Source organism: Pristiophorus japonicus, chromosome 17, assembly GCF_044704955.1.
Source record: "Pristiophorus japonicus isolate sPriJap1 chromosome 17, sPriJap1.hap1, whole genome shotgun sequence".
NCBI lineage: Eukaryota > Metazoa > Chordata > Chondrichthyes > Pristiophoridae > Pristiophorus > Pristiophorus japonicus.
The window spans coordinates 10,716,985-10,743,030 of NC_091993.1; the positions used below are offsets into that span (position 1 = coordinate 10,716,985).

The 26,046-nt window shown below is 40.2% G+C and overlaps 1 protein-coding gene across 8 annotated transcripts in view; it reads left to right on the top strand.

The window, feature by feature from the left end:
* Nucleotides 1-25,671, top strand: part of tcf12 (transcription factor 12) — a 318,722-nt gene extending 293,051 nt beyond the window's left edge. For all 8 annotated transcript variants that reach the window (XM_070858349.1, XM_070858348.1, XM_070858350.1 and 5 more), the window contains 5 exons: nucleotides 12,077-12,191; nucleotides 12,323-12,485; nucleotides 12,613-12,842; nucleotides 20,088-20,238; nucleotides 23,372-25,671. In XM_070858349.1, coding sequence (XP_070714450.1) covers nucleotides 12,077-12,191; nucleotides 12,323-12,485; nucleotides 12,613-12,842; nucleotides 20,088-20,230 — 651 coding nt within the window. In that variant the 3' untranslated portion in view covers nucleotides 20,231-20,238; nucleotides 23,372-25,671. The remainder of the gene's footprint in view (nucleotides 1-12,076; nucleotides 12,192-12,322; nucleotides 12,486-12,612; nucleotides 12,843-20,087; nucleotides 20,239-23,371) is intronic.
* The last annotated feature ends 375 nt before the right edge of the window (nucleotides 25,672-26,046 follow it).

Genomic DNA, 26,046 nt, shown 5'->3' on the forward strand with positions numbered 1-26,046 from the left:
GAAAATTAAATGTAATTCTGAACCAACAAATTATTTACATTAGTTACATCTGCCATCCCAAAAATAACCCGTTTATTCCTACTCTCTGTTTCTGTCTGTTAACCAATCCTCAATCCATGCTAATATATCACCCCCAATCACATTTTGATGGACTATTGCTTTTTAATGTGTAATCAAGTATAATTGTAGTTCATGCAATATTTTGAAAATTACCATATTTAATTAACTATTTTATCGGCATGCTTTCAATATTGCAAAAAACTAAGATCAATTCCTAGTGTGTACTGAATTATTCTGGTTTTCCACCAATTTGAGCTGGGTGAGATGGGCCTGGGGATGTGGGAGAGCTCTGACCAGTGCCAGTTGAAGCGCTGTATTTGTGTGATTGGTCGAGGAGCCTCACAATTGTATGACTGTGCCCCTGCAAGAAAAAGGTCATCCTTTTTGTTTCAAGTGGAAGTGGCTTAAAACCAGCAACTTATTGCCATTTCTAGAGTTTTTAGTGTTTCTGAGGCAAGAATTAATGATGGATGAGGAGGAATTTCCCAGTATTTATTTAGTTTAAAGAACACAAAATGACTTTTTTGTATAATTTGATCATTTTAATGCGTGGCACTACAAAGGAATTGAAGTGCTTAAGGTAGGAATTAATCACATATATATAAAACTGCTGATCTCTCAAGTCATGTATTAAATGGTGACTGGTTATAATTCTGGTGCAGAAGCACCACCATGTGTTCAGATTGATGTGGTGTTGGTTGGTTGGCAACTTAAGCTTTTTGCATTACATTTCGAAATGAGTATAAAATATTTTAGTCTTGTTTTTTAAGTATTGTTTCATAATTCATATCTGTAAATAATTTGTTGGTTCAGAATTACATTTAATTTTCCACATTTTTTGAAATGACCCTTCTACAAAATATGCAAAAGTAGATGATGGTCTTTATAGAAAACTTATTCCGATTTGGTGTAGGTATTTAACAGGATTTGTTGAATTGTACTTGTTTAGTACCGTTCCTGTGAGAGAACATTAAGGTTAGTTTTACAAACATCAATTGTGGAATTCATTATTACTGAACACCCAACTCAATTAAAACCTCAAACACTACGATTAGAAATATTAAATAAATTGCCTCATTGTTGATTCACTTCTAGTTTACAGAAAGACTCCAGCAGTTACAATCTCTCATAGTATAATAGTCATTTACTCTTGGCTAAATGATGTGGTTTGCAGTTAATAATGAGGGCCTACAAATCTGTCTAATGCACTTGCATTTTTAATTTTTCCTTTCATTTTCTCGAATGTGATGTTAGTTCCTCTCCCTTTGCCAAACAAAAAAAAACATTGAAATAAATGTCCGAATAACTAAAAGCTGTTTCTACACTTCTAGCAGGTTATGTGCATGCATTCTTCTAAAATGTTCATTTATCATTATATTTTCACAAAACATTGGGAAAAGGTTTCTTGAGAGCCTCAGGTAGGCCACATTACTGATAAGATTATGATTTTTGCCGTAGCTATTTGTTAAAATCTTACTGATCACCACTGCTTGTATTTGCTATGTGAAAATATTTGGTGCAGACAATATTCCAGTATTTTTATGTTTGAAATGTGTTCTATGCTCGATGCTTGATTTAACTCCCATGTTGTTCGCTGGTACAGTACAGTGAAGTTTTTGTCTTTATGGGTCCAGCAGGTTGGTGCGCCTTCAGCTCATTTACTGAAATGATGAATCCCTCCGCACCCCCTTCCAATGTTACGGTAATAAAACTACACAAAACATAAATGTTCTGTTTTTCTGGGTGTTACACAGATTTTTCTCGTGCTGAACTCCCATAAGCAAGCCCAGACTCCCTACAAGTCAAAGTGCAATCTTACATCCAGAATATCTGGTATTGTCCATTGGTTGAACAGAAACTCTTGATACTGCATTGAGATTACTAGATATGACTCGAGATTTATGATCTCCTAGACTTTGCAAACTGGTAAATTAAATTCTGTCAACTGTGGCTTAGGCTATAAACTACAGAACAGTTTTACAAAAAATACCATAAGCAGCATACAGTAGTATACTTGATACCAGAAATACGAGGAAAGGATGAACAGGCTTGATCTCAAGACTGAGGGATTAACCTAAAGGTTTTGATAGAGTAGACACAGAGAGTGTTTCCACTTTGTGGGGAAGAGCAAAACTAGAGGCCATCAATATAAGATAGTCACCAAAAAATCAAATAGGGAATTCAGAAGAAACTTCTTTACCCAGAGAGTGATGAGAATATGGAACTCGCTACCACAGGGAGTGGTTGTAACGAACAGTATCGATACATTTAAGGGGATGATAGATAAACATTTGAGGGAGAAGGGAATAGAGGGTTATGCTGATAGATTTAAATGAGGAAAGATGGGAGGAGGCTCGTGTGGAGCATAAACGGCAGCTTGGACTAGTTGGGCCGAATGGCCTGTTTCTGTGCCGTAATCCTAGGTATAGAACTTTACTTTTACCTGCTTAATACAAAAATAGTACATGGTTCACTCTTTCACTAATTCAGTGATACTAGATCTGGATCAGTTTCCACAACATAATTTATACATCGGCTTTTGTCTCACTTTGGAGTCTCCAGCCCCTATCTTGCTGACCTCTGAAATATTACTGAATTGCAAGCATGGTTCCTCAGATACATCTCACACCGTTTGAAATTCAGACCTAGGGATGTATGATACCAACAAGGTGTTGTACCCAGATCGTATTGCTGTCATTCACCAGAGATTTCAAAAACAATAGGGCTGTGCTTCACAGCTGCTGACTCCAAGGTGACAACCAGTGTTCTGGCCGATTTAATAAACAGAACTATGTATACAGCTAACAGGAAGTATTTCCAAAAGTATTGTTTCAAAAACCCCACATGAGTCAAAGCAAAAATCTTTCTGACTTAGTTGTAAAATCCATTTGCCCTCAGTGGATTGACTGCAAATCATGTAACATGTTCTTCTAAACAAGAGAGAAATATTAGTATATTAACATAGAAACATAGAAAATAGGTACAGGAGTAGGCCATTCGGCCCTTCTAGCCTGCACCGCCATTCAATGAGTTCATGGCTGAACATTCAACTTCAGTACCCCATTCCTGCTTTCTCGCCATACCCCTTGATCCCCCTAGTAGTAAGGACCTCATCTAACTCCTTTTTGAATATATTTAATGAATTGGCCTCAACAACTTTCTGTGGTAGAGAATTCCACAGGTTCACCACTCTCTGGGTGAAGAAGTTCCTCCGCATCTCGGTCCTAAATGGCTTACCCCTTATCCTTAGACTGTGACCTCTGGTTCTGGACTTCCCCAACATTGGGAACATTCTTCCTGCATCTAACCTGTCTAACCCCGTCAGAATTTTAAATGTTTCTATGAGGTCCCCTCTCATTCTTCTGAACTCCAGTGAATACAAGCCCAGTTGATCCAGTCTTTCTTGATAGGTCAGTCCCACCATCCCGGGAATCAGTCTGGTGAACCTTCGCTGCACTCCCTCAATAGCAAGAATGTCCTTCCTCAGGTTAGGAGACCAAAACTGTACACAATACTCCAGGTGTGGCCTCACCAATGCCCTGTACAACTGTAGCAACACCTCCCTGCCCCTGTACTCAAATCCCCTTGCTATGAAGGCCAACATGCCATTTGCTTTCTTAACCGCCTGCTGCACCTGCATGCCAACCTTCAATGACTGATGTACCATGACACCCAGGTCTCTCTGCACCTCCTCTTTTCCTAATCTGTCACCATTCAGATAATAGTCTGTCTCTCTGTTTTTACCACCAAAGTGGATAACCTCACATTTATCCACATTATACTTCATCTGCCATGCATTTGCCCACTCACCTAACCTATCCAAGTCGCTCTGCAGCCTCACAGCATCCTCCTCGCAGCTCACACTGCCACCCAACTTAGTGTCATCCGCAAATTTGGAGATACTACATTTAATCCCCTCATCTAAATCATTAATGTACAGTGTAAACAGCTGGGGCCCCAGCACAGAACCTTGCGGTACCCCACTAGTCACTGCCTGCCATTCTGAAAAGTACCCATTTACTCCTACTCTTTGCTTCCTGTCTGACAACCAGTTCTCAATCCATGTCAGTACACTACCCCCTATCCCACGTGCTCTAACTTTGCACATCAATCTCTTGTGTGGGACCTTGTCGAACGCCTTCTGAAAGTCCAAATATACCACATCAACTGGTTCTCCCTTGTCCACTCTACTGGAAACATCCTCAAAAAATTCCAGAAGATTTGTCAAGCATGATTTCCCTTTCACAAATCCATGCTGACTTGGACCTATCATGTCACCTCTTTCCAAACGCACTGCTATGACATCCTTAATAATTGATTCCATCATTTTACCCACTACCGATGTCAGGCTGACCGGTCTATAATTCCCTGTTTTCTCTCTCCCTCCTTTTTTAAAAAGTGGAGTTACATTGGCTACCCTCCACTCGAAAGGAACTGATCCAGAGTCAATGGAATGTTGGAAAATGACTGTCAACGCATCCACTATTTCCAAGGCCACCTCCTTAAGTACTCTGGGATGCAGTCCATCAGGCCCTGGGGATTTATCGGCCTTCAATCCCATCAATTTCCCCAACACAATTTCCCGGCTAATAAGGATTTCCCTCAGTTCCTCCTCCTTACTAGACCCCCCGACCCCTTTTATAACCGGAAGGTTGTTCGTGTCCTCCTTCGTGAATACCGAACCAAAGTACTTGTTCAATTGGTCCGCCATTTCTTTGTTCCCCGTTATGACTTCCCCTGATTCTGACTGCAGGGGACCTACCTTTGTCTTTACTAACCTTTTTCTCTTTACATATCTATAGAAACTTTTGCAATCCGTCTTAATGTTCCCTGCAAGCTTCTTCTCATACTCCATTTTCCCTGCCCTAATCAAACCCTTTGTCCTCCTCTGCTGAGTTCTAAATTTCTCCCAGTCCCCGGGTTCGCTGCTATTTCTGGCCAATTTGTATGCCACTTCCTTGGCTTTAATACTATCCCTGATTTCCCTTGATAGCCACGGTTGAGCCACCTTCCCTTTTTTATTTTTATGCCAGACAGGAATGTACAATCGTTGTAGTTCATCCATGCGGTCTCTAAATGTCTGCCATTGCCCATCCACAGTCAACCCCTTAACTATCATTCGCCAATCCATAACATATACCTGTCTCGGAATGGACAGTTGATCTGAATCTCCTGGTGCTGTTATGTTTTCAGCCAGGTTAGCATTTGCAGTAAGCAAAATTGAAAAGTGCAAGCTGTTCTTGGAGACAGTAATAAAAATATGGAGACTTCCTTATGATCTGAAATGTGCTGAAACGTCCTATTGGTCACAATCGGTGGCTTTATTATTGAAATATTAACCCCATACACCTAAACTAAATGCAATTTGAATGAAAACTTTTTCCTCTTGTTTGTTCCCTCCGTAATATTTTCTCTGTTTCTAACTATCTATTTTGATTTTTTTTTAATGTTTAAAATAGTTTATTTTCCTGTCTTTTCGGTTTCTCTGTTTCCATCCTCCATTTTGGAGATGAGAAGAACATTTGTGGGGAGGGGGTGAATTGAGATTTGATTGGCTGACAGAAATTGTTTCTGAAGATTGGTGTGAATCTTTGTAATTTTTCACATCAAAACAGATGGGACTGACAGAGAAGCAATAACATTATTGGTCTCGAGAATAGTGAATCCTGATGAACAACTTGTGGTTAACAGCTACAAATCATAATATTTAAGTTTGTTCTAGATCGTATTTTTTTTTTTAAATCCTCATTCCCATTTGCTGTGAATGTTTCTCTATCGTTTATTGAATTGGCACATATTTAGACTGCTTTGACCTCTCTTTCCTGCTAACAATTAATTTGTGGTCAACTCGTAATTCAAATACCAAACCTGCTGGCACAGCCTCTCATTGCTAATTGCAAATGTCACAGGCAACAGGCTTTATTGAGGAATTGAGTCCATGATGACATCTTTTAACCATAATTGCTTCCATGATGTAATTGTCACCCAGATGGCTGAAATAAGCATCAGTGAGCAACCTTTTGGGTAAGGATTAGTCATGAAAGGAATGACTTCCAACCAGGATAGTTTTAACTGTTGGGCAAGAGTTCTGTGCATGCAGTGTCCATGAAGTTAATTCGTCTTTCAAAAATCTGACAAAAACACAATTTTATTATTTTTTTTAAACAGGACAGTCAAAGTTTTAGCCAGACAGGATTCAAATAGTGTAAAGACTACCTGTCCGAACTGAAACTACCTGTCTTGGTAGCTGCAATGTAAATGCAACATTAAATATCTGATCACTGTGCACTAACTAGAAAGTCTGAAATCATGATCTTAAAAGCCGTGGAAAAATAAAAAGGGACACTTGTACAAATTTCAACCCTCGTTCAAAGGTTCATATTGTAGGAAAGTGGAGGGCAACGAAACTGAAATTTACTCCACAAATGTCTTGTGGAGATTGCTACTTCATCTGAAATGATGCAAAGTCACCTGAGGCTACTGCCCATAAAAGAATAACTTCACTTTGTGTTTAATGTCCCTAACGGACATGTATGGATTTCATACAAAATAAGGATTATGAGATTCACTGGGAGTGAGCAAATTGAATCTGCTCTGCTAACATGCCTTAAAGATATACTGTGTTGGCATTTTTTTTTATTTGAGCTGTTGACTAGGATTAGATGTAATTGTCTTTTTATTGGTGTTGTGGAAGGCGAATTAACTTCATAGATATTGAATGAAAAGCTTGGGTAATTCAATTCCGTTTAATTCTATGACTAAAAGAGAGCAATATAATTCCAGTTACTTATGAATACTGTTGATCCTTGGAGCCAGGACTCGCACAGAAAGAGCAGCCATTTGGGTGAGAACCAGAGAGTTGCCGGCACCCAACGCAAGAGCGAGGAGAGCTTTCAAGAAGAGGGCAGAATTTCCTTATTGAGGCTGTGAAGGAAGAATTTAGAGATTTACACTCTGGTGGTCAAACTTTGACATTATTTTAAATAATTTATTTTGACCATAGTGCAGTCCCAGAAGCAGTTGCTGGATGGTTTGACTTTTGTTGTATATTTTAGGCAAATGGTTTAAAATTCCTTTCTTAATTTCACAGCCCAAGATGGAAATGCCTAAACTTTCACCATTTAAAAAAAAAATGAATACTAGTTTTGTATTATTCGAAAGTTAATCAACCTGCACTGAATGAGTGAATGAATCCTAATCCAATAGAGAATTACATGAAACGCATTCCCTATGTTGTGTATAGTTCCAAAAACTCAATTGTAATACTGATGCAATAGACTAGCGTTGTTCATTTATGTTTCTAATTTTTCCTGAATAATTTGTGTTCACTGTTCGGATAGAAACATTTTCGTACAAACAATAATGTTGTATGACAGAGGTCACTCTGATGTGGCCCATGTATTTTGAAATTCATACCGACCAAGAACATTGGATGTTATGTTTTTAACTTTCAAGAATAGGAGTGAGATCACATATCCTGAAAGCACAGTGCTGTGTAATCTTCTTAGATAGGAGGATTAATGGGGGGAGGGGGGAGAGAATTCCACATTGTGTGACATAGGACATGAAAGCCTTTAATTAGGGAGACTTTGCTCATCTTGACAGATCGTTTTGATTCCAACTAATAAAAGAGTTGATAGAAGTTAAAAATCTGTAAGTGCTTGTAATAAGGTACTTACATTGTGTAATGACCTGTTTATGTTTCTAAAATACATAATTTCAATTGGGCATATTTAAAAATACTGTGGTATGTTTCTTTGGTGAGATTTCTGATGAAATACTCTGCCATTTAATTATACTTGTGATGCAAATCTCTCAAAGGCAGATTCAGTCAGTGATGAAGCTCAGGATGAGTAAATAAAATAATGTAATTATCATAGGCAGGTGAGTTGCTAATTTGCCAGTTCAGTGGCCATTTTTAATACATTTAATTCTCCTTTGAATAAATACAGTGGAACCTCCATTATCTGCTAGAATCTTCATGGGATGAAGCCTTCTGCAAAATGCACTTCATTGCAAAACCCATTAATGCCATTCTCCTCCTATCTGACATGGAATGTCACAGCTCAAAGATTAAATTCAATATTATTCAAATTTATACTGTACTTTACTTAATTCCTGTATCTAGAGAATCACAGTACCATCCTTGTAAATGAAGATTTGGGGACTGATTATTATCTTCCAATTTCCATTATTCATTGTGGCAGCTAATAGAGATTCCACTGTGATTATGTAAATTACATGTTTAATAAAGATCAAAAAGTGTCTCTTTCCTCCAGCTTAATGTTATCAAACCCAAAGCTTTTTTTGGCTTCTGCCAGCTACTATATACCTTGAGCCTGACAGCATCAGATCCCATTGGGCTGAGTCACAAAGTGCAGAACTGTGACATGCTACTTGACCTTGAGCTCATTGACTTGGCCCAGATATCTCCTCTTGCCTTTTATTTTTGTATGCATCCTCCACATCTCTGGCACCAGGTTGCTTCTTGTCCCCCATATCTCTTGCACTACCATGGGTGATCGCGAGGTTTGCCAATTCTGGTTGGCTGTATTCCTGGAGGTTTCATCACATGACCTGGCTGGAAGCGGTCCAGCCCCACATTCCTGCCATGGTACATCTTCCAGGTACACTGTCTTCCTACGGCCAACTGGAAAGAGAACAAACTCACCAAATTGGATTGATCTGGACTTTATTTGTGTCCAATATTTTTATAACTAATAAATATTTTTACAACTAATAAATAAGTGTTCAAAGAAAATGATAACACTATTGTTTATTGTTTAATACCCCAATGATTTTTCTCCTGGGTTGCTCAGAGCAGTTTCCTGGAGATTGATCTTTAATTCCTGGAGACCCTGGGACAATCCTGGAGGGTTGGCAACCCTACTGCTCCTTGCCCTTGCGCTGTTCCTTTCTATTTTCCTGCTTTAAAATTCTCCTTAAGACCCTCCTCCTTTCCTGTGTTTTTGGTTTCCTCCCTTAATCCTTGTTATTTTTTCACTCTGCCTGGCACCATCTTTTGTTCTTGATATAAGGACTCTTACATGTCTCCCTGTATGTAAAGAGTGTAATGGAAATGCAAGTTATTTATGCATGTATATTTGATATACTAAAATTAAGAGTGGTGTTCTGAGATTGAAACGCTTTGCACGTGACCGCTTGTGGAATTGGAAGATTGTTTCACAACTCTTCTGTATCCTGTTTAGTTCAAGAGTTCTATTTTTGTTTCTTTAAACTTGTAATGTTACAAGTCGTGTGGCTAGCTTTCCTGAGATAAGATGCCTGATATGCTCCTATTTTGATGGAAACAGGTTTCAGTTGCTTTATCCTCTACATTTTGTTGGACTGCATCAGGGTTTTCAATATTTTAGGGTGCAAATCACTCATCTATGTCTCTTAATGTTTTAACTATCCTTACGTATTTGGGATAATTTGTGAGATGGCAAATAAATGTACTTCTATTTCTTTTTCTCTTTGGGCAGAATCTGTGTTTTCAAAGTGGTTCTTTATTTACACTATTACAAATGCTCTCAGTCCAATATATTCAAAATTGGACCAGAAGATTCTCTACTTCCATAAGGGCCTTTTATGGCTCCCCCGCTACTGGAAGGTTACTTGAGTAGATCTTTTGCTTTTCTAGAAGGCAAATATTCCTTTTAAAGGCAGTGACTTTTGGTAGATCTCCCCAAACTGTCCTTCATTTTCCATGCCAGCAGCTGTTTAGTTTCCAGGTAGGACTCCTTGTTAATTAGTTAATCTAAGGCTGATTTTACAGCTGTTACTGTGGACATGGTGAGCTCATCTTATTTTGGATATAGCTGATCTTGAACAATTTTCTATGAGGAGTGCAAGCTTATTTGGTCTGCACTTCCTAATTCATCAAAGAACAACAGAAACTCTCTTGTACTTGGGGCACACCAGTGCGATTGCATCTTTGGTCGCCTGAAATTATAGATCACAGTTGGAGAGGATGTGGAAGAGTTGACTGCCACTTCCACTTTACTCTAGACATATTTGGGCCATGATATTGCAGAAGCTCAAGCCCATCATAGTTATCTCCATAGCGACCCCACTAGACTCAGGAATTATTGTGCATGGGGAGGGGGGCGGGGGGTTGATTGCACTGGCTCCTATGATTTATTTTGAGTCTTTTCAGTGCTTTCTTGGTGGTGCTGGGTTTATGGAGGTGACTTCCTTCCCTCCCCGTCTCATTTCATTGTACTGGGTGGTTGTGAGAGACAAGGAGAAACATTAGCTGCAGCTGTCCCTTCCCTTTGCCGTATTATTGGTTGTTCATTATAATTTGATTTTTATTGTCCCAAAGGGGTGATTTCCACTTATCTGAACCTAATTACACATATGCTTGTTGAACAGAACCTTCAGAGCCCTGACTATCATGCCTGAGACCTTTGAATATGTGTTCAGTGGTTTGTGTTCCTGGTCTTAGCTGCCCTGATTGTAACTACCCCAACTAACATTAGGTCTGAATGAATCGTCTGTGGCTCTCTATGGCTTGAATACTTTTATACAGTAACTTCTCATGTCATCAGAACTTCCCATATAGGAACCGGAGGAGGCCATTCAGCCCTTTGAGCCTATTCTGCCATTCAGGGAGATTGTGGCTAATCTATATCCAAACTTCATCCACCTGCCTTAGCTCCATATCCCATAATACTCTTGGCTAGCAAATATCTATCGCTCTCCAATTTCAAATTATGAATTGAGCTGGAATCTACAACTTTTTGCAGTGGAGAGTTCTACACTTCTGCAAACCTTTGTGTGAAGAAGTATTTCCTAACTTCTCTCCTTGCCAATGAATTGCCGTTGGACGTGAAGTCACAGTGGTTATGTCGGCAAACATCTACAAAACTAGTCTTAAATCCTCACGGTGACATTGCGTTGTTTTCGTTTGTTATCTTCCAACGTTGCTGCTGTTCAGATTATTCTTGTCTCAGTATTTGACGATCATAAACTTGTCCCTTAAGCTAGCTATCGCATAACATGGCTTTTCTGAACTTTGCTGTAATGTCGCCCTTTATGATTTTGTTTTTCTACATTTGTATTTTTCTATGGGGTTTTCCTTGCATGTTGTAACTGTTGCAATATAATTCAAACATTCCAAACATAGATTAAAAAAGAGTTTCAGTTTTTAAGATGCCCTGTGGAAATAATTTGGACTTGTACTCGTGTTTTAAAATGTATCACACTGACTGTTGTGCTGCATTGAAGCAACATTGGTATTTTGGTTAAATGCATAATCTCAGTAAACCAGTTCCTCATTACTAATTTAGAGTAATGCAGTTGGTTATGTGATCGCTTATCAATTGCATATCTAACTATTTTTCACTGTTTACTTTTCGGTTGCATCAAATACTTGGATACCTCAATATCCGCTATTTGAATATGTTGGATGTCCAAATTTGAGACCCAATTCAAAAATCCCATTTTTACCTACATTTCTGCTCAATGATTGATTTGTGTCAGCCAGAGTGGAGTCCTTTCCACACAGCTCAAACTTTCCAAACTGCATTGCACCTAGTTGGAAATGTCTGTGGCCTGCTGTCCGGACTGAGGAGAATACTGTGGCGGTTGTGGCTTAACTTGAGAAAGTGGAAAATTAAGTAGAAGGAAACACTTGAGTAGCACGTTTATATTGTCCTTTATCAGATTATTAGGTGTACTTTAATATCAACAATTACTGGAGTATCATTAGAAATGTTGTACTTGCGCTTTATTTCATTATAAATCTGAAAATGATATGGCACTATTGTGCACTTCACAGTATTGCACTGTATAATGGAGTCTACAATATATTCCACAGATAATTATATAAAATTAGGTGCACTCATTAGGCACAAATTCAGTTTTATAGATTTCCACATAAAATCAATTATTAAACAATTTGTATTGAAGCAACAGAGTAATAATCCTCCTGTTTACATTTTTATGTTTAAATTAGTTGGATGATAGTTTCATCATAGGCAATAGTAGAATAAATTGTCATCTTTTGTAGGTTGGTTCTCATCGGGATGAATCTGTCAGTCTCCATAGCAACCATTCGATCCTCCCCAATACAGCCCCCCCTTCAAGTGCAGAATTAAATCACCAGGCACAGGATAACTACAGAGGTATCTCTTTATAGCAACCTAATTCAAAATGACATTTTACTGAATATGAACTCTAAATCTCCCCAAGTAAATTATAATAGTTTGTTTTTAGAAATAGTGTGTGACCTTGGGGTGTTTATATTTTTGCACAGGACTATCAAGTTTACAAAGTCAGGCTTCTGCCCTGGGTCCAGCAGAAGTCAAAACAGAAGCGAAAGATGAGAACACAAATGACTCCTTCTCATCCGATGACAGGAGATCTGATGACGAAGGATCTAAAAATGACATCAAAATGCAGTCTCGAGGAAGGTCAAGGTAAGTCCATGTTTAAGTGTATAATTACCTTCTGTCTATAGCAGGTATTGAACCTGATTTCAGTAGAATGTTTTATATAATTTGCATTAACTGCAATTGAGCACTGTATACCTATTTTCCTGTGCAGTAATCACGAAGATGAGGACCTAAATCCTGAGCAAAAAGCAGAAAGAGAGCGCGATAGGAGAATGGCAAATAATGCCAGAGAACGTCTTCGTGTAAGAGACATCAATGAAGCATTTAAAGAGCTTGGACGAATGTGTCAACTTCACTTGAAGAGTGAAAAACCCCAAACCAAACTACTTATTCTTCACCAGGCAGTTACTGTCATCCTTAACTTGGAACAACAAGTCCGAGGTCAGTGGGCCCGAGGTTGGCTACTTCTAAATGTGGCTTATGGTAGATGTTAACCAATGTTACCTGATAGGTCTTTGCCTTTAAAGTTGTATTGCCAGGTTTCCCCAGCAGCTCAATTGCCTCAGGCAGTGAGTAGCTGATCCATGCAGCCTAGGAAGATCCCAGGTTCAGTCCCTAATCTTCTTCAGCTTGTATGGCACAATTAACTCCAATGCCAGGTTCCCACTCCCCATTGCCTTCCAGCAACACCTATAAGAACATAAGAAATAGGAGCAGGAGTGACCCCTCGAGTCTGTTCTGCCATTCAATAAGATCATGGCTGATCTGATCTTGGTCTCAACTCCACTTCCCCGCCCGCTCCCCTTAACCCTTATTGTTCAAAAATCTCCACCTTAAATGTATTCAATGACTAGAAGTTTGCATGTTTGGATCTTGGGTACAGACAGGATTGGGCTCATCGCCAACTTCTGCAGTGGACAGAAGACTTTCACGTAAAGAATGCTCCTTGAGGTAGGGACCAGATGATAACTGATGCCTGTAGACCCATATCCCAGCACTGTTGTTGGCCACTGGGAAAGTAATCACTAGAATCCTCCTCAACCGTCTTCTCCCTGTGGCTGAGGAGCTCCTCCCGGAGTCACAGTGCGGCTTCCATCTGCTATAGGATACAATGGACATGATCTTCACGGCACGACAAATTCAAGAGAAATGCAGGGAACAGCACCAACCCTTATACATGGCCGCCTTTGACCTCACAAAGGCCTTTGACACTGTTAACCGCGAGGGACTATGGAGCGTCCTCCTCCATTTCGGCTGCCCCCAAAAGTTTGTCACCATCCTCCGCGTGCTCCACGACGACATGCAAGCCGTGATCCTGACCAACGGATCCACCACAGACCCAATCCACGTCCGGACCGGGGTCAAGCAGGGCTGCGTCATTGCGCCAACCTTCTTCTCGATCTTCCTCGCTGCAATGCTCCATCTCACGTATAACAAGCTCCCCGCTGGAGTGGAAGTAAACTATAGAACCAGTGGGAACCTGTTCAACCTTGGTTGCCTCCAAGCTAGATCCAAGGCCGTCCCATCCTCTGTCGTCGAACTACAGTACGCGGACGATACTTGCGTCTGCGCGCATTCAGAGGCTGAACTCCAAGCCATCGTCAACATCCTCACCGAGGTGTACAAAAGCATAGGCTTACACTAAACATTCGTAAGACAAAGGTCCTCCACCAACCTGACCCCGCCACACAGCACTGCCCCCCGGTCATCAAAATCCATGGCGCAGCCTTGGACAACGTGGACCACTTTCCATACCTTGGGAGCCTACTATCAGCAAGGGCAGATATCAACGACGAGGTCCAACACCGCCTCCAGTGTGCTAACGCAACCTTCGGTCGCCTGAGGAAACGAGTGTTCGAGGATCAGGCCTTCAAATCTGGCACCAAGCTTATGGTCTACAGGGCTGTAGTGATACCCGCCTTCCTGTATGGCTCAAGAGACGTGGACCATATACAGCAGACACCTCAAATCGCTGCAGAAATACCACCAACGATGTCTCTACAAGATCCTGCAAATCCTCTGGGAGGACCGACACACCAACATCAGTGTTCTCGATCAGGCCAATATCCCCAGCATCGAAGCACTGACCACACTCGACCAGCTCTGTTGGGCGGGCCACATTGTCCGCATACCCGACATAAGACTCCCAAAGCAAGTGCTCTACTTGGAACACCTGCATGGCAAGTGAGCCCCAGGTGAGCAGAAGAAACGTTACAAGGACACCTTCAAAGCCTCCTTGATAAAATGCAACATCCCCACCGACACCTTGGAATCCCTGGCCAAAGACCGCCCTAAGTGGAGGAAGAGCATCCGGGAGGGCGCTGAGCTGCTCGAGTCTCGTCACCGAGAGCATGCAGAAATCAAGTGCAGGCAGCGGAAGGAGTGTGCGGCAAACCAGACTCCTCACCCACACTTTCCTTCAGCCAATGTCTGGCCCACCTGTGACCGAGACTGTACTTCCCGTAGTGGACTGTTCAGTCACCTGAGAACTCGCTTTTAGAGTGGAAGCAAGTCTTCCTTGATTTCGAGGGACTGTCTGTGGTCCGAGCACAGAGGTTATATATTCCGGAGGGAGGAAACCGCTTTGGTCAGAAAAGGCAAGCGAGAACTTATTACAGGTACAACATCTCAAATCCGGCTGTCCGAAAATCGGAATTATCTGAATACCAACATTTTTGAGAAAATTCCATTTGATATTCAGTATAATAAAATCTGGAATTATTGTCCAAAAACCGGCGGGCCAGACTAGTTATTGACTTCGCTGCTATGTTTTAACTGGCGAGCGATCGGTCCGAGCCTTGCCAAATGATCCTCTTCCCGACCCACACCACCATTAGTACTTTGTCTGTCTTGGTAGCATATGTATGCTCTTGATTTTCTTATCTGAAATCTGGAAAAATCCGAAAATCGGCACAGTCTCGGTCCCAAGGATGCCGGATTTGAGACTTTGTACCTGTACAGCACAAATTGCTTTGTTTGAAATTGATGGACCTTCTCCCAACTATTTCACAACTCGACTGGCCCTATCAACATTCTAGTTATCACTGATGCTGAAAAATTTGCTGCAATAAACAAAGTAAGCCCTAATGTTTACATCAAATCCAATCTGTATTATTAAAATTGGCCTTGTGTCTCAGTTAGTATTCCAAAAATGATAGAATTGCAAATACATATTTCTGGATCCAACATTCATTTGAGATACCAGATGAGACAAGCTCACTCAATGCGCATGGATACCAAGTTGGCCAGCAACCACTCAATGTTTTGCGCTTACTTGGAGTTCAGGTCCTCGGTGACCTCGTGAGCTTTATTCTTGAATCCTTTGCACCTTACAAAGACAGCTGCTGTTGCTCTGTAACTGGCTTGTACCTCTGCAGAGTGTCCCCACTGCTACCCACTTCTGACCTTGGCATTATTCTTGCACAATGATTTTTCTTTTCATTTCACATTTCTTTAGCTACCGTAATCATACAGGTGTCAGCCTTGGAGACAGACGGTTGTGGGTCCAAGTCCCACTCCAGAGACTTGAGCACAAAATCCAGGCTGATGCTCCTAGCAGTACTGAGGGAGTGGTACATCGTCAGAGGGGCCGTCTTTTGGATGAAACTTTAAAACGAGGCCCCATCTGCCCCCTCAGGTGGACGTAAAAGATCCCCAGCACTGTTTTGAAGAAGAGCAGGGGAGTTATCTCTGGATTCCTGCGTCCTGACCAATATGTATCCTCAACCAACTCCATTAAAACAGATTACATGGCCATTTTCACATTGCTATTTGTGTGAGTTGTTATCCACCAATTGGCTGTCGTGTTTCCTATATTACAAGAGTGAATACACTTCAAAAGGTACTTCAGCCGCTGTAAAACGAATTAGGACATCCTGATGTCATGAAAGGCACTATATAAATGCAAGTCTTTTTTTCTTTTTACAAGTCTAGGTAAGTTTAGAAAACAGCTCGGGGATACACCAGTTACGACAGTATGAAAGCAGAGACTTGAGGTGGTGATACGAACCACATCTTCAAGGCAGCTTGTAGAACTAGCAAATACAAGGATGGTTTATTTGAAAATGGTTTTACCTTAACAGCGAGGAAGAGGCAAAATCAACGAGGGTTTCTGCTCCTGATCGCTACTCGATGAATCTTACTTGAAAGATTGTGTGTGTGTGTGGGCAGAATTGATGCTTGGCTGCAGGGCCATTCATTTTTAAACAGTGATGACACTTGCTATCTAAGCTCACGCAGAGGATAGCAACTTGGCTGAGATACCCAGAGAGCTGTTGGTGCCAATGCAATCATACCCCAGCAAGAGGGAAATTAAGGGACAGAATGTTGGGGAAAGAAGGAAAGTGGATTCTGCTGAATTTAGTATCGTTTGTAACACTAGCTGTGTGGTATTAGACACGTGTTTACAGTCAGCCATTGTTTAGGGAGGGTGGGTTCATAACTGGTTGTAGTTATAGCTGGTTACATTGGGACCTAACAATGTAACCTGGTTCAGTACTTCTGGTCTGCATGCATAGATGCAGAATCTCGCTCAGGAGCGTGAATGGGTGAATTGGATCTGGAAGTCAGAATGCTCAATTTGCGGCCTCCAATCATTAATGACAGGAAAACTGGGAGTACTAGCAATCAGGCACATTAACCTCTTTGCCAAATTCTCCAATGCGTTGCCCCATTGAACAAGGCTCCAATTTGGAGCAGAGCATAAGCAAAAATGTAGTCATGTTTTTTTTTTTTCCCTCTTGATAGGCGGTTTAATCAGTTTTTTTTATTGCACACTACATATATTTGCACAAGGAAAAACTTTATCTATTTTTTGATACCAACAGATGGTAGACGGAAACAGGTTTTTGCCATGATGCTGCCATAGCTTATACTGTCATGTGTAAACTAGGACCATATCTGCAGGAATAATTTAGCAAAAATGTGGCGCAGTTTAATGATCCAGGGCTGAACTTGTGGTCGGAGGCTTCCCGCCTTGGGATCCTCAGAGATTTGCGCTCCTGGGCCTCTGTAGGCCAGCACAGAGGCCCCATGTATCCTCGGGGTGCATGCAGTTCGCAAGCGTCCATGGGATCACGTGGGTTAGCCCCCAAAGGAGGGGGTCCACATTCATGCTTCTGGGGTTCCGTATGTTCGGAATTCCCATAAGCATAAATGGGGATCGCATTAAAAAAAAATACATTTAATATAAGAAATAAAAACATTTTTAAATTACATATTTAAAATGAATTAAAATAAAATATAATTAAACACTTTAAACAAATTAAATTTTTTGAAAAATGTATTTAAATGTTTTAAAGGGGCTAAAAATAACGTTTCCTTATTGTACATGCGTTTTAGTGTTTAAATTAATGAATTTTTTTTTAAAATTCGTACGCTGGTAAAAGCAGGCCTTAAGCAAATAGCCCAACTCTCCTACTGCGGAGCCCTTTTTCCCGGGAACGTGGAGGACCTATCAAGAGAATTCTTGACGGATCGCAAGTTCCGGGTTTTCACACATGTACAGTGCACGCCTAAACCCGGAACTTGCATGGCCCCTATGGACGCATGCGCACCTCATATGTGCCCGTAGGGGCTGAAAATTATGGCCCAATGTTATAAAGACATAAACGACACTGCCATGATTAACTGATCTCAATGTTAGCGGTAGTGCACACACTTTTATTTACATATAAGGTGATAAATTCCATGCTTAGATCATCATTTAGTGAAATCTGCAGAGCTGGATTTTTTAAAATCTTTCCAAAGGTTCTCGCAATTAAGTTTTTAAAAAGCATGCTCTTATAATTTCCTCTGGGAGCTGTTCACATCCATGGGTCATCGTCAACTACTATCTGAGCCATTATTAATACTGCTTTCTGATCAGTTGATGAGACTGGGCTTGTGGGGCAAGCTAATGTTGACAATTTTTATGTTGCTCCCCTGTGTTTTCCTATAGCTTGCAGATGTGAGGTACAGGTCAGTAAGGGATGCAAAAACTATGAGGACTGCTTATACTAATAAGGATCAGTTTCACTTACTGAACTTCACCTTGCAAAAGGGCTTCCTGTGAATCCTGGGACAATATTTTAATGTGTTCATTATATGCTATTTTACGATAACCTGCTGTGAAATAAAAACCACAGAGCTGTTATTCAGTCCACGTAATTCAGTTGTGGGATCATGGTGGTCCGTCATTATTGAGGACTACTGGGATCATCAGAGGTTTTTCTGCTCCTGCAGTACATCCTCTGGTCACTGATCAGCTCAAGGCAGGAGCCATAATCTTCTTGCACTGGTTGCAGCAGTAAGTGTCCTGTTTAAAGCTAGTTGATTAATGCAGCTGATTTTTTTTGTGGTTTTCTTGTTGTATGCTCAACTCTCACAGGCGTTTGCCTTCAAAGTGAGAGGCAATAGTGTACCATCATGGCCTATCCATTGCCATGTCTTGGGCATTGGTAGGGCTGCTTTGCGGGTGTCTTTCAACATGTTTTTGTGATGCTACTCCTACACACCACAAGGACATTTTTCAGCTCACCGTAAAGTACTTGTTTCCAAAGTGTACGCTCAGGTATCTGAGCTGCATGGGTAACAAAATGAGCTTCATTGAGCCACTCAACCAAGCAGTCAACCAGTGAATTTATCTTAAAGAAAAATAAGGCTTTTCACAGACATATTGTCTTTGGTGTTCAGATAACATTAGTAAAATGAGTGCAATTGAATCTGCATGCATCATTGCCTTGTAACACAACCATGAATTATTTTGTCATGTATTCAACCAGCATTGTAACCCATGTATAATCTGACCTAAGTTGTACACTGTGAGAACAATGACCACTAGGTGGGAGACACTCCTAACCTGGACCTTCAGGTACAAAAGGGGAAGCTCCACCCACCTTCATCACTTGGAGTGCTAAGGAATAAAGGACAGGTCACAGACTGACCTCTCAAGCATGGGCCTCGTGTGCATTTATACTGGATAGTAAGGACCTATCAAGGGCGACGAGAAACTGGGATTTAAACCACGCGAGCATGGCCACGAGCAGAACAGACAAGAGGTACTGTGTTAAGGAATGGTTGGGACAGAGATTCAACATTGTTAAAGCAGCACACAGTTCTCCAGGCAGACAAGGGCAGTCGGGCATGCCCCAACATGTAGTCGAACCCAGAGGGGGAGTTCAACAGAGACAATGGCAAGCTGAACGGTGATTCACGCTATTGCAAGGGACAATGCGGCCAGTAATGGGGCCATCAACACCTGTTAATGGTGCACTCAAGGACAATAACAGGGGCAGTCAGGGACGATCGACTGGAAACCTTTAGTTTCCAACAACAGCTCATGTTGGAGGCATGGAGGCACACACTTGGCCGGAGTTTGCAGAGATGAGCAAAATACCTGCAGAAATTGCAGAAATGAACGCTGGGGGAAATCGCTGGAAGCTGAATTTCAGCAAGTTCATGTGGAGCACGTATACAGTTCATACACCAGGACGCCACCAATAATGATGCAGGTGGGTGGAGCTTCCCCTTTTTTACCTGAAGGTCCAGGTTAGGAGTGTCTCCCACCTAGTGGTCATTGTTCTCACAGTGTACAACTTAGGTCAGATTATACATGGGTTACAATGCTGGTTGAATACATGACATATTCTACATGTATTATTGATACTTCCATTTAGTCCGAATGTATTTATTCTTGTAAATGTGTAGAGAGGAACTTGAATCCAAAAGCAGCCTGCCTTAAAAGGAGAGAAGCGGAGAAGGCTTCTGTCGCATCAGCAGAGGGACCACCACCACACCCTGCAGTTCACTCTGGACTCAGCGACACTACCAACCCTATGGGTCATATGTAAACTGCCAGGTACCCCTTTCAGTATATTTATTGAAGCTAACACTTAATCCCTGCATCACATTTTCTAAGTTCTGCAATTTTCCTGCACATTGTTCACATGACATTGAGGAAAAAATGTAAATTACAGAAGCTTTCACTAAATTCAGAAAGCTTGTTTGAAATGGATTAGCACTAATGAAACTTGGAATATTGTATAAAATATTATTTACACAATGAATATTCTGCTTTTGTATCTAACTTTAAATGTTCACAAACATTTATCAAGTCACTTTATGATGTGATTTATATTTATAGAAACTGTGGAATAAGCAGATGCAGTGCTGTAGCCTTGTATTCGATGTATTATCCAGTGTTTGAACTTTATATACATATGTAATAACAATAATGTTTATTGGTGAATTACATGTGTGTATGCAATCCAAACCGATGAGAGATTCCATAGATAGCTCTGCAATCAATCCCCTACATATTATTTTCTGTTTTCTTCCCTTTGCATTTATATAGCGTCTTTCATTTCCTCAGAACGTTCCAAAGCGGATTACAGCAAGTGAAGAAGTATATCACTGTTGTAATGTAGTAAGTTGATTATGTGTGAGGAGCTGATTGAAAATGAACAGTTTGTGGCAGTACTACAGATGTTTGATTTCAGTTGTAGAAGGCTAGGGGGAATTCTGCACATTCTGATAGAATGTTAAGATTACACAGATATTCTTTCAAAAAGTCCCAAGAGAATTAAGTGCACAATATTGAGTATTGAGTTAACAGTAGAATGTTTTTTTGCGGGAGTAACCTAAACTAGGAAAATACCAAGGAGTACTTTGACCTGAAAAATATTGCCAGTTCAGTCTGTGAATAGCTGTGCAATAATTTGGGTCAGGAAAATTTCTACATTTTACAAAGCTGTGTGCATTTACATATAATGAACAAATTTTGAACAAGATAGTTAATAAACAATTATGTACAGATCGAGTTAAAATATTCAGTGACATTAACAATTGAAAAAAGTATTGTTCCTTGAACAGTTTTTATATGAAAACTGAATATGGAGTTCCCTTGTAAATTTTGAAGAGCTTTTCAAAAATCTAAGGATTATTTTAAGAGGGGTAGCAGGAGTAATATCAGAACTACAACATATTAAAGAACAGTGTAAGAAGTCACTGCAGATGTAAAATGGCAAATTGAGGATATCCTGTTTAGAGTTTACTTGAAATGATTAAGAAAGATAAGATAGACTATGAAAGTAAACTAGCACGAAATATAAAAACAGATAGCAAGAGTTTCTATAGGTACATAAAAAGGAAAAGAGTGGCTAGAGTAAATGTTGGTCCCTTAGAGGACGAGACTGGGGAATTAGTAATGGGGAACATGGAGATGGCAGAAACTCTGAACAAATATTTTGTATCAGTCTTTACAGTAGAGGACACTAACAATATTCCAACATCGGATAGTCAAAGGGCTATAAGGGGGGAGGAACTTGACACAATCACAATCACTAAGGAGGTGGTACTCAGTAAGATAATGGGACTAAAGGCAGATAAATCCCCTGGACCTGATGGCTTGCATCCTAGGGTCTTAAGAGAAGTAGCGGCAGGGATTGTGGATGCATTGGTTGTAATTTACCAAAATTCCCTGGATTCTGGGGAGGTCCCAGCAGATTGGAAAACTGCAAATGTTATACCCCTATTTAAAAAAAGGAGGCAGACAAAAAGCAGGAAATTATAGACCAGTTAGCCTAACATCTGTGGTTGGGAAGACGTTGGAGTCTATTATTAAAGAAAGGGGAAGTCATGTTTGACAAATTTGCTGGAATTCTTTGAGGATGTAACGAACAGGATGGATAAAGGGGAACCAGTGGATGTGGTATATTTGGACTTCCAGAAGGCATTTGACAAGGTGCCACATAAAAGGTTACTGCGCAAGATAAAAGTTCACAGGGTTGGGGGTAATATCTTAGCATGGATAGAGGATTGGCTAATGAATAGAAAACAGAGACTAGGGATAGATGGTTCATTCTCGGGTTGCCAATCAGTAACCAGTGAAGTGCTGCAGGGATCAGTGCTGGGACCCCAACTATTTACAATCTATATTAACGACTTAGAGGAAGGGACTGAGTGTAACATAGCCAAGTTTGCTAATGATACAAAGATGGGAGGAAAAGCAATGTGTGAGGAGGACACCCAAAATCTGCAAAAGGACATAGACAGGCTAAGTGAATGGGCAAAAATTTGGCAGATGGAGTATAATGTTGGAAAGTGTGAGGTCATGCACTTTGGCAGTAAAACTCAAAGAGCAAGCTATTACTTAAATAGAGAAAGATTGCAAAGTGCTGCAGTTCAATGGGACCTGGGGGTACTTGTGCATGAAACACAAAAGGTTAGTATGCAGGTTCGGCAAATGATCAGAAAGACCAATGGAATCTTGGCCTTTATTGCAAAGGAGATGGAGTAGAAAAGCAGAGAAGTCTTGCTGCAGTTGTACAGGATATTGGTGAGGCCACACCTGGAATACTGCATGCAGTTTTGGTTTCCATATTTACGAAAGGATATACTTGCTTTGGAGGCAGTTCAGAGAAGGTTCACAAGGTTGATTCCGGAGATGAGGGGGTTGACTTATGAGGAAAGGTTGAGTAGGTTGGGCCTCTACTCATTGAATTCAGAAGAATGAGAGGTGATCTTATCGAAACGTATAAGATTATGAGGGGGCTTGGTGGGGTGGATGCAGAGAAGATGTTTCCACTGATTGGGGAGACTAGAACTAGAGGGCATAATCTTAGAATAAGGGGCTGCCCATTTAAAACTGAGATGAGGAGAAATTCTTCTCAGAGGGTTGTGGATCTGTGGAATTCGCTGCCACAGAGCTGTGGAAGCTGGGACATTGAATAAATTTAAGACAGAAATAGACAGCTTCTTAAACGATAAGGGAATAAAGGGTTATGGAGAGCGGGCGGGGAAGTGGACCTGAGTCCATGATCGGATCAGCCATGATCGTATTAAATGGTGGAGCAGGCTCGAGGGGCCGTATGGCCTACTCCTGCTCCTATTTCTTATGTTCTTATGAAATGTTTGTTTACTATCATTAGTGATTTTTTTTTCTTAAGTATGAATTACAAACTTACTGAATCGTTCTATTTTTTTTCTTGCAGGTCAGAATTCTGGATCATTTTTGTAAAATAACAAATGAGTCATCTTTCCATACAAGGACCCAGCCAACTAACTTTCTTTCATGAAGCCACAGTTGGAAAACATAACGCACTTGAAGCAGAAACCCAGAAGCAATCTCTTGATCAATATGGCATTACGTTCAAGCCGCTGAAAACCTGTTATTCCCAAATCTGAATTTTGGCCCATAATAGTACATATCAATCTGTTGCAGGCAGTGTTGCTTCCACACAATCAGAGACTGTTGCAATGATTCCACTGTTTGTGGAAGTTGCCTTGTGCCTAAACTTGATGGTTGATGAAATGCATTTGAGACAAAATAAATTATTTATTGCTACTGAACTATAAGGTCTACTTTGAAAGGGAAATGTTCAAATCTCTGTTGTTTCATTCTCAGCTGGGCAGATGCTAGTATCTGTCACAGCTGTTCATATGTAGAGAACAAAGCAGAAACAACCTCTAACCCCTAGCATTCCCAGAACCTATTAGTGTCTTAAAAAAGGGAGGGAAGAGTCTTCATTGTCCTCTCCATTCCTTTGGCCACACAAATAGCATTTTCCATGTATCAGAAAATTCCTTGTTAGAGTGTTTATTTTTTGTTCTCTGGCTATCTGAACAGTTGTGGTCACGTAATTTCTTTCTCTGACATTATGTTCAATGCCTGTGTCACGAGCAATTTGCTATCATTGCAAAATGTGCTTTTATTGAAAAAGGGCAGGTCTGACCATAGCATCATTTAGCTTGAAAATAAGGTTAGCTTTCTTCAAACTTTCAAGTAAATGCCCATTCTTATTTGTTTTATTTGTAATTATACAAACTTTTAAGCTTCTAGGCTTCATAGTAAAACTTGTAACGTGAAGTGTAAATTAGAACATTTCTAATTTTAGAATTGCTTTGTTTTTCAAGCAGTTAATACTACATTTAGTATATGTGAAAGTGTTTGCTGTAATTAAGCACAGATGCAAAACAAAGGTTTCAGGCTCGTAAAGCGATTGAGAGCTCATAAAATCCTTGGTTCACCAGGGCCAGTAGTGTTGACAATGAACAAAGTAGTGCTGTCAGCGTAATTAAAATTCTGGAGGGAAAAAGGAGCAACGGTCACCAGCTTTCTGAGACCATACTTTCTTTTTGATATCTCCTTATCTGCGTGGCTCATCAGTGGAGAGGGATCCAAAGACTGATGCAGCCAGTAATGCATCGTGGCATTAACTCATACGAGTTGTTTTAAACCACTTACAATTTCTTTGTGATTCCACTCCGGCTGGTCTCCATTTTTATGGATTCATGTTCCTTAGCTTCCATGTAAACTGTCTTCCATTTAAAAAGAGCATAGGAGAGAAAGTATCTGACAAGGTTACTTACTGTTATCTGAATGTTGTCTGTAATTGTTGGCAATTGGCTCAACAGAATGAACAAATAATGCGTTCCTTTGTTCCAAGCACTAAGGCAACGAAGACCAAATTTTGTATAAGTTGCCATGGCAGGCCGATAGGAATGCTGAACACTTGTTTTGGAAGGGTTCTCCACGAATGAATTCTTTTTTGACAATTGTATATGATTTTGTCATTTTAATTGATTCATGCTGACTAATTCAAGAACAGTTAACACCTAATTTACTGTATCTGTGGCCTTGTTCTTCAGTTCGTTGTTTATGAGCTAACAGTTGCTTAATACGTGCTAAAGTGATCACGTGCCACTTCCTGGCCTTCTCTTCTGAGACTGGTTCTAAGCTTCCTTTCCCTTTGGCTACAATAGACTGCATTATGCCCAGAAGCTTTGCTTCAAAAAGAAAAAAAAAGAAAACATTTGGCTTATTTTTCACTGTAGCTAGTCTTTTATACAATAATCTTGTAAGAAAATTTCTTGAATTCTAAATATTACTCTTTCTAGATTTTTGAAATCAAAAGTTTTCAGTAAAAAAGTTTCTTACTTTATTTTACTATATTAGGTAGCAAAAGTGTAGGGTTATTTACCATAACCTGTCCATTAATATCAGAAAATAAAATAACATCCTAAGAATATTGTAGGTTCTAGCTTAAACTGTGTAGTACCTATGGAGTATCGTACACGCTAAATGTCTGAGATAAGTTGCTTCACATCTTGTTCTCCAGTTTCCATTGTTGGTTGATGCAGATTTGTACCCGTGTCAAATTTAAGGTATTGTTGATGAACCTTTCCATGCAACAGCAAAAAGTTAAAAAAAAATTCTGTCAGTGACGACAGAAAACATATTATGTATATATAACATTTATGTAGCAATAAATGTGCCATCTTTTTTAACAAGACCAAAGAATGTTTAAAGTTTCTTTGTGAGTGAATAAAAAGTAATTCAGTGAATTTGTTCTGTTTGCAAGTCTTCCTCGATTCTGAGGGACTGCTTATGTTGATGATGATCTGTCACAGGCATTAGCAGCTGCCTGGAATGCTGGTGGGATGATTATGCTTGGCTACCAGTTTATTTCTTTAAAAAGCAGTGTGCGCTTGTTTTAAAGGGATAGCTATGCTGGATTGTTAATTTCATTTGAGTCTCAGTGAATAATCTTTTGTGTTATTTATGACACAAAATAAGCTTAAATTCTGACTAAAAAGTAGACCTTTTTGTTGTGTGCTAAAATCTATAAAAGCAAAAGACATCAACAAAATTATTGGACATATTGAA